The 10095-nt window shown below is 36.9% G+C and overlaps 1 protein-coding gene across 1 annotated transcript in view; it reads left to right on the forward strand.

Annotated features, from left to right (window-relative positions):
• Positions 1-10095, forward strand: part of Ctnnal1 (catenin (cadherin-associated protein), alpha-like 1) — a 46976-nt gene that overhangs the window by 27087 nt on the left and 9794 nt on the right. The window contains exons 11-12 of the mRNA XM_013023230.1: positions 807-957; positions 6070-6107. Coding sequence (XP_012878684.1) covers positions 807-957; positions 6070-6107 — 189 coding nt within the window. The remainder of the gene's footprint in view (positions 1-806; positions 958-6069; positions 6108-10095) is intronic.

The raw sequence follows: 10095 nt of genomic DNA on the forward strand, positions 1-10095 counted from the left end.
CTTCTTGCTCTTGTTCTTGTTCTTCTTCGTCTTGTTCTTGTTCTTGTTCTTGTTGTTGTTCTTGTTCTTGTTCTTCTTGTTCTTGTTCTTCTTCTTCCTCTCTCTCTCTCTCTCTCTCTGTCTCTCTCTGTCTCTGTCTCTTCTGTCCTGAGCCTGAACTGAGGGCCTCGGTGCTGTCTCTGAGCTTTTTCACCCAAGGCTAGCGCTCTACCACCACTTCCGATTTTCTGGTTGTTAATTAGAGATAGAGTCTCATGAACTTTCCTGCCCAGGCTGGCTTTGAACCATGATCTTCATTTCTTAGCCTCCTGAGTAGCTAAGCTTATAGGCATGAGCCACTGGCACCCAGCTTTATTGCTGTTTTTGAGAATTATTTTCTATCAAGCATTTGACATGGTATCTCAAGCATGTATCTACCATGTTCTTATAGTTATGAAACATTATTACTATTTCTACTGCTATCTGCCATTCATTACTACTTCCACTACTACCCTTACTACAACCTCTTCTACTGCTATGTACAATACATTATTTATAGGCTGAGGATGAATTATGCTGTGGAAATAACTAGTGAAACTGTGTTTTCCTTGAATAAAGTGCTTGAATGAAAATTTATATAACACACACCTCTTATAGGTCAGATTATAATGAATATAGATTTTGTTCTGTTACCCAACATGGGACTTCAGTGTGGAAATCACTTCTTGATTGTTATTTTTTTAATTGAATGCAACACTGCAGACTTAAGTGTTGTCTCTGCTGTGATTCTGAGGGCTGTGTGTTTTATGTTTCTATGTGTATTTTAGATAATTTCTGCTGCTGAGACATTGACATTGCATCCATCTAGCAAAATTGCTAAGGAGAACCTAGATGTATTTTGTGAAGCTTGGGAATCTCAAATTAGTGACATGTCAACACTGCTGAGAGAAATCAATGATGTGTTTGAAGGAAGACGAGGTGAGAAACTGTCTACCCATATTTATATATTAGTATTATTTTAATGTAACTATGAAGATTGTAATGTTAAGCCTTAGGTATATATAATGAATTAGCTTGTTAATATAACCTACTGAGTTGTGTTTAGACTAAAGTAGCTGCTACAGAAAAATGAGAAAAAATGGTATTTTAGCATTTATATAAGATTTGTTATATGATATCTCTAAATTTACATTTTAGTTTTTAGGTTGAAATTAAACCATTTCATTTCTCCTATACTTTAAGAAAAATGTTATTACATAACATTTCTATAATACAGAAATTCTCTGATTTAATTGTCCTAAATTTATTCTGAAATGAATGTAGTTATTTGATTTCTGAATTGCTTTCCTTCCACTTGGATGGAATCTCTTTCCTTGATGACTACATAAACTTAGACTATTACCTGTGGTGGGTAAGTCCATTGGCATTTCTACAACATGTAGCACCATACAATGGATACAAATGCCTCATTTTTACTTTTTATTTATTTATCCATTGTGGAGCTTGAACTCTGGGCCTGGACGCTGTCCCTCAGCTCTTCAGCTCAAGGCAGCAACTCTACTACTTGAGCCACAGGGCCACTTCTGGCTTTTTCTGTTTATGAGGTGCTGAGGAATCGAACCCAGGGCCTCATACATACAAGGCAAGCACTCTACCACTGAGCCACCTTCCTAGCCCCTACTTTTTATTTTAATATGAAGGAGTTTTGTTTATTTCCATGTGTCCTGTTATTTATGTTTATATAATTTTATATGTTTATATCAAAATATGATTAAAAAATAAATTGCCATTTAAAATCATACCACCAAGACATGTATTTGTTATTTTATTGAATATATTTAAATACTTCATATTTTTATAATACCTTCATAAGATACATGTTGATTTGCTGAAAACTTAGGGAGTATGAGACTTTGTAGCTCTAACATAATCTGTAAAGTATAATAAATGTTTACTATGCAAAATCTTTACACTTAAAAACTGTGAGCCACACACTTGTGGCTCATGCCTGTAATCATGGCTACTCAGGAGGCTGAGATCTGACAATTGTGGTTTGAAGCCAATCTGGGCAGAAAAGTCTGTAAAACTGTTATCTTCAATAAACTACTCAGAATATGCCGAGGTGGCTCTGTGGCTCAAGTAGTAGAGCATTAGCCTTGAGCTAATAGTGCCCAGCATAGCCTTGGATAGTGCTCAGGCCCTGAGTTCTCACCCCAGGACCAGTGAAAAAACAAACAACAACAACAATTATGTAGCAGCTACTCTAAATGGCAGTATGTCATTTTAATACTTTCATGGGGTATTTACAGTGACATGGATTTTGGTATGAGGCAGGTTTCATATATTAAAAGCTACGGTGAGGTATAGTTGATCCACATTTAAGGAGGAACGGTCACTTTGCTGAAGCAATCTCTTCATTAAGAAAGGAAGAGAAGTGACTTGAGAAGCCAGAGCACCTGCCAGGTCCAGCTGTTCTCTTATTCATGTTGGGCCAGCCCTCCTTGCCCTAGGCCTCAGTGTCTATGGCTCCAGTCATGAAGGCCTCAGGCTGGGTGCTCTCCAAGGCTGTGCTTAGTCCTTTGTGAGCACTACCTGAAGTTGGGCTATTTTGGAGCACTGAGCATGAAGGTACATCTTTGCATCTATCCCCCAAGCCTCTCTGTAAAAGTCAGAGGAAATTTTCTTCTGAAACTTTTGTCATATCACTTCCAATACTGGGTAAGTTTTTGCTTTTGCTCATTAAAAATGGGACGTGGTTGAATTCCGATCACTTGCACTCTTTTTGTGTCCCTGGGCCAGCTAGATCTGAATTCCTCTGTTCTAGTCCCTTGACCAAATGCTTAAGGCGCCTTTCTCTTTGTGTCTGAGATCCTCACTGTTTCTAAGCCAGGTCATTCGACTACCATTTTAGTCTTTTGATTCCTAAGAACAAAAGATTTATAATAGGTTCCTCCCCCTCCCTCCCAGTTTGTTAATCCTGAGTCAAGTTCTGAGTAGCAATTAGAATAGTAAATAGAAACTGATAACTTGAGGGATTGTCTTCTTATAAGTATTAATTTCTTTCTGCCAAAAATCAAATAAACTCAAGTTGTATTTCTCCTTGAGGGATTGCTTCCTTTTTTTTGGGATCTGAGTGATAATCTCACTCTGGAGGACAGAACTAGATAGAAGTTGAAAACCAGCTTCTGAACTGCCTGGGTTCCCACACTGCCTGTGCTACTCATTAACTTAATCACTTTGCTTCAATTTTTTGCATATGGAAAATGGGATAATTGGGACATAAATACCTCATGCAGTAGGTTAAAGATTAAGAAGTGCATTTGTAGCATGTTCTCAACACATGCTACTTCTTTTCTTATTCTGACTGCCAGTACATTGCAGTATAGACAATTTATGAAAAGCAGTCTGTCCAGCTTTCCCCCTTACTCCCAATCTCTCTCATTTTCTGACACCCAGCTCTCTCTGTGTCCTTTCCCTTTGTTGAGGCTTTGGGAGTAGCCTGTCTGACCCCACTGTTGGTCTCTCGCCCTGTGCCCTGTGGAAGAGAGTCTACATTCGCTTTCTGTGCACACAAAGCTTTGCCCTTCTCTAAAAGTCTCTCTCAGTTCACATCTACTACAACATTTGTTCCTTTTTTTTCTTCTTTTTCTTGGATTCATCTTTTTTCCTACCACAGTTAACCTTTTTACAAAATCAACAAGGGAGATTCAGTGACAAATAAAAACCTCAGACTACTAGTATCTTTATGGTTAAAATTATCAGTGTGATCAGTCAGAAAAGTATACAGCCAATAAAATAACAGTGGCTGCCATCTATTGGGAGTTTACTGTGTTTACTTTGATAAGTACTAGCTGTGCATTTTATTACATTTAAGCCTCTTAGTAACCCTGCCAGACAGGTAATATTTCCATATTTTATTTATAACTAAACTGATGTTTAAAGAACTTAATATGTCAGGGTCCCACAGTGAGTGAGTAACAGAACTGGGGTCTTATTGAATCTGAGTGATGCCAAAGATGAAATTTTTATCAACCACTGAAACATACTCAAGCAGTTAAACTCCAGTCCATCCCTAAAGCAGTCTAAGGAGAATGAACTAATTCCATGAAAAATGCTTACCACTACAGCTCTGAGTCTTGCCCGCCTCCCACTCCATTCTAGAAATGACAAGGAGATCCTAATCTAGGAAGTTCAGGAAGTATGGAGCAAGAACAAGTGATTGAGGGCCAAGAAACTGTCCTCTTTTTGGCTCATTAGCTGAGGATGGGGCTGGCTAAATTATAGAAGAGATAATTGGGTGTAAAAGTCTATTAATAATGGGGGGCCTATGCATATTACCTGGGCTTTGAGTAGTTTCTTTGTGTACACAAGATAATTTGTCATAATGCTTACAATGTAGTAAAATGGTATCATTTATTTTTATTACTTTGTATTTTTATCATTGTGTGACCTTGAAAATCCTGGACCATCTATACTTTGGGTTTCCGTATTTAAAGCAAGAGAATTGAGTGATAACATTCCTCATCCTGGCTCCAAGACAGAAGTTGATGATTGATCCTAATATTTTTCACACACTGAGCTCACAAATGGCCTTCCAGCCCTCAGCAGAATATTCTGCCACCCACAGCGGACAGGCCAAAATTGAAACAGGAAAATCCTGTACTTGCTTTCATTTACACAGCTCTTTGGTTTGTTCCCTTTTGTTGTTGTTGTTGTTTTGTTTCGTTAGTTGTGGGGCTTGAACTCAGGACCTTGGTGCTGTCCCTGAATTCTTTTTGCAAGGCTAGCATTCTACCACTTTGAGCCATAGCTCTACTTCCTGGTATCTGGTTGGTTAATTGGAAATAAAGAGTCTCCTGGACTTTTTCCTGCCCAGGCTGGTTTTGAATCCCCATCCTCAGATCTCAGGCTCCTGAGTAGTAAGGGTTACAGGCATGAGCCCCCAGTGCCCATCTTGTTACTTTTAAGTTGGATGGGAATAGACAGCAAAACAAGCAAATTCTTAAAAGAGGACTACAGGAAATGGAACTACCAGTGACAAATAATGCTAGGTGGATAGTAATGGTGGCAAACTAGATTATATAAAAGCTCTTTATTTCTCTCTAGTTGCTTCAGCTTCGCTGTATCTTAGAAATGTGTTCCTGTCACCCTTCTTGGAGAGTAAATGTGAGCATTTCAGGGTCACTGGCTCTATGTAGGATCCCTAGGTTAGATAATGCAAGGTTACTTGCTGGTATTTAAGTAGAGTGCCTCTCTAAAGAGCATATGAAGACAACTTTTTACAGATATTATGGACAGGATTCAGACTCGGAATTAGACCATTGGTAAATTTTGACATTGAAGTAACCCAAGTAAGTCAGGCTCTTTTTGTGTGAGAAGACTGGAGATGGGGAATGAAAATACCTTTAAACTCGTTTTTCAAAATCTTACAATTTTGTTATCACAATTAAATCCCCTACCACTTCTGATATGACAAAGAAATGATTTTAATCATTAACTACTTCTAAAGGTTGATACTTAGCAATAATTCATCTTATAGATTAGTAATGTCCAACAGAAGTAGATTACAGAGTCAATATATGATGTAAAATTTTCTAGTAGAAATAAGAAAAATCAAAAATTAATAGTGATACTTGTTTTAATAATGTTTTTATTTAATCCCTGTTAATTGTTTTGTTTCATCTTACTATTCTTGGGGGCTGTCCTCTTCCCTAATGAGAATACTTATGAGGTTAGTTGTAAATGATTTGGTACTTGGAGAAAAGAAGCTCCAACATTGGTACTGATAAAAGAGGAATCTAGTTTCAATAGGAACATAAAGAACATTAAATGAAGTTAATTTTGAAGACATTTTGATTTTCTACCATTAGACTGGCAGAGACTGCCACCACAGGTGTACTGGAAATGCAGGTATTTACAGTCTTCATGTTTGCCAAGGAAGATAGGATTTTATTTTTGAATCACATGTATTTAAGAGACTAAATTATTAGAACTAAGGCATTAACATTCCTGTTTAATAATATTTTAACAGGCAAATGTGAATAATAGAAATACATTAATAAAAAGTGTTGTTATATATGTTATTTGTAGGAGAGAAGTATGGCTACCTTTCACTACCAAAGCCAATGGTAAGTAGAATTACATACATTTCAGAACGTTTTTATTTAGAATTTTAACTTTTTAGCATTTAAAATTTAAATCGTAGCTTACTGCTACCATTCTGTCCCTACATAGAAAAAAAAAACGTTAAATTCATACTGTTCAGAGCTGTTACTCTGGGTAGTGAGCTACATGTGGTTCATATCGTGAATATTTGTTGGAAATGGAGATTTGAGAGAATCAGTAACAGAAATGATGGTGACTAAGTCATAGTCTGATGCTACATATGGTTTTATGTTTCATATCTTGGGTCTGTTTAGCAAGACTATGTTGGAATCATTTTCTGTAGACTAAGAATTGTTATATGCTTTCTACCTAGAGGAAAGCATGCTATATACATGGGGTGGAGGGAAGACAAAGATAAATTAGCTCAACTTTGGTTCTAGGATCCTTTTTAGGAAGTAAAATCCTATCTCTGACTGATAACCATGTGCTATCAATCTTGTTACCCAGATGAAACTTTGGTGATCCTAGCAATTCATTTGTAGACATCATTCTATGTGACTTATAGTTACTAATAACATGCAATAAAAATAGAAAGCAGAAGCTGAGTGCCAGTGTCTCATGACTGTAATCTTAGCTACTGAGGAAGCTGTGATCTGAGGATCATTGTTCAAAGTTAGCCCAGGAAGGAAAGTCCTTGAGACTCATCTCCAATTTTTCACCAAACACAAATGAAGTTTCTGGCTTTTTGCTTAGAGCTAGTGCCTAAACAAAAAAGCTCAGGGACAGTAACCAGGACACGCACGCACGCACGCACACACAGAAATTATAGCTAAAATAAAAAGAATCCATTATCACAAAGGACTAGGCATTCACAAATAAAATAAAATTAAATTTAAAAAAAAACAAAAAGGACTAGGCTTCTAAAACTAATAAGTCTTTTTTTTTTTTTTTTTTTTTTGTCAGTCATGGGGTTTGAACTCTGGGCCTAGGCGCTGTCCCTCAGCTCTTTAGCTCAAAGCTAGCACTCTGACACTTGAGCCACCGTGCCACTTCTGGTTTTCTGCTGGTTCATTGGAGATAAGAGTCTCACAGACTTTCCTCCCTGGGCTGGCTTTGAACTCAGATCCTCAAGTAGCTAGGATTACACGCATGAGCCACCAGCACTCGGTCCTAATAAGTCTTATATCAGAAGCTGAGGAAAAACAATGGACTGTGTAGAAGTAGCTTCTGGGAAAGAAGAAATTATGATGGGTAATGAGATAACAAAAGACTTATAAATTATATTCCATAAAACTATAACCAGCTCTCAATTGTCAAAGGAAGAGCACTTTGATGACTCATTTTTAAGATATCAAACATTTTATATGACAGGCAAAGACCAATTTGTTCGTCATTTAATCATTGACTATTTCTACAACTTGCTAGGCACTAGAAATGTTGTAAAAGATACCAGAGGATGAATTCTACAGGTGGGGATTAGAAAAAATATTTTACTTACTATGGTACTTCTGTTGTCTTGAACTGTCTGACATTCATTTGATATTTAGAAAATAATTTGATAATTTGTTGAGTCAATGAAAATTTGTTGGTCACTGACGGCCTCGTCTGGACTATCTAACAGTTGAAATACAATCCAAGGCACATACATAGTTCAAATTTTTATAGAAGCTGTATTAAAAAATATTTCATAATATACTGTATTTCCAGAATATTCCAAATAGTATCACTTCAGTGTCACCAACATAAAAATATGGAAAACTTTTCTACTTTTTTTTGTCTTCTTAAGTCTTCAAAATCCAGTGTGTATTTTACAGAGATACAGATTTACAGAGATAAGTAGAGAGGGGTTACAGTTACATAAGATATTGAGTACTTTTCTTATCAAACTTGTTATCCCCTCCCTCATTTTTCTCCCTTTTTCACTTCCCCCTATACTTCCACCAAGTTGTACAGATCATTTCCAACATAGTGTCTTGTGAGTATCGCTGTTACATTGGTTTCCCCTTTGTCCTTTGTCTCACCATTTTTTTGTTTCCTTTCCCTTCCCTAATTCACATGCACATATATAATACCCAGAGTACCAAAATCAAATACACTGACAATGGGATAAACCATAGTGAGGGAAACACAAAAGAAAAAAAGAAATCAGGAGGTAATAATGCTCAATAGGAAATGTACTCATTACCTTACTCATGTAACTGTAACCCTTCTGTGCAGTATCTTTACAATAAAAATATATATTAAAACAACAACAAAGAAACAACAACAAAGAAAATCCTCTAGTGTTCATGTGTTGGAGTTCATCCTGTATGGTCATATGTACATAGCTATTGAGCTATTCTGCTATTACAAATAAGGGAAACCATGAGACCTGTTTCTTTTGTTCTGACTTACTTCACTTAATATGACTTTTTCCAGGTCCTCTCATTTCCTTACAAATGGGGCAGTGTCATTCTTTCTGATGGAAGTATAGGAGATGCCACATTTTATGACTGGCAATGTTTCAAGTGCTCACTTGTGATTAGTAGCAACTATATTGAACAGTGCAAGTATAAACTCTTATAAAAAGAAAATGAATACAGAGAAGGGAGAACTGTTGACATTTAGCAGTGATGAAAAACAGATGGTGAATATCAGAGAACTGGCCCAAAGAGACACAAAGTAAAACTCCTGGGCCAGAGACAATGACTCATACTTATAATCCTGTCTACTTGGGAGGTAGAGATAGGAAGGTGGTGGGTCTGAGACTAATTTGGTGCAAAAGCACAAGACCCTATCTGAAAAATAGCTAAGGCAAAAAGGGCTGGAGACTTGGCTCAAGTTGTGGAGTACTTGCTAGGCTCTGGGTTCAAATTCCAGCCTGGCTTAGATACAAAAGGAACAATGATGATGGGGGAAGGGAGGCGGAGGAAGGGGAGAGAAAAATGGAGGAAGAAGAGGAGAAAGGGGAACAACGACATCTGAGGACAAAGAAATGATAGCAGGAATGGGTAACTGTCTAGGTGATGAATATATGATAAAGCCAGTGCTCGTATTTTCAAAAAGGCATATTATTAACTAGTGCATTTTTTTGAAGAGAGAATGTTATTTAATACTGACATGTCATTAGAAATTTTAATATAGCCAGTGAAAAGGAAGTCATAACACTACAAAGTAATTTTGTGGGTTTTTTTTTTGAAAACTACTTCTATGCCTTAAGCTATTCTCAGAACAGTTTGAAAAGTATAGATATAAATTCATCTATTTTTCTTTAAATCAAGTCAAAGAGATGACATTATAATAAGATTTTACTGTTCATAAGCAGATAAGGACAGGTTGGCTTTTTTTAATTGACATTTTCATTAGCATATGTTTGTATATAAGGGTGTTTCACTGTGACATTTACATATATACATACAAACTCACCAGTCAAACTCACTCCATAGGTCCTTCTGACTCTCCCCAGGTGTTTCATGAAACAATTTCAGCAGGTTTCATTATTCTCTTATTATACATGTTTATAAAGTACTTCTGTTCATTGTCATTCACCGTAACCTCAGCACTGGTAGGCTGAGGCAGAAAGAAGGATCATGAGGTCAGCATGAGCTACATGGAGACTCTGTCTCAAAGAACAGAGAGAGACAGAGAGACAGAGACAGAGACAAAGACAGAGAAAGAAACAAAGAATTAGAAGAAAAAAAAGAAAGCTGGAGCTATGGCTTAGTGGTAGAGCTCTTGTCCAGCATGTGAAGACCCCGGATTTGATCCCTATCACAGAGAAAATGAAATCAAAACAAGCAAAAACACCACATAGTTGAATGGAACAAAAATGTTGTTGCACTGAGTAATGATGGAGCTCCTTAGCAATAAAGAATCTAAAATCAAGAATCATTTCATTAGTTGACGACAGCATAGCTAATATTTTAGAAATACTTTAGGAAGGGCTGAGAAGGTGGCTCAGTGGTAGAGCGCTTGCCTTGCATGCATGAGGCCCTGGGTTCCATTCCTCAGCACCACATAAGCAAAAAGAAA

Source organism: Dipodomys ordii, unplaced genomic scaffold (genome assembly GCF_000151885.1).
Source record: "Dipodomys ordii isolate 6190 unplaced genomic scaffold, Dord_2.0 Scaffold67, whole genome shotgun sequence".
Classification (NCBI taxonomy): Eukaryota; Metazoa; Chordata; class Mammalia; order Rodentia; family Heteromyidae; genus Dipodomys; species Dipodomys ordii.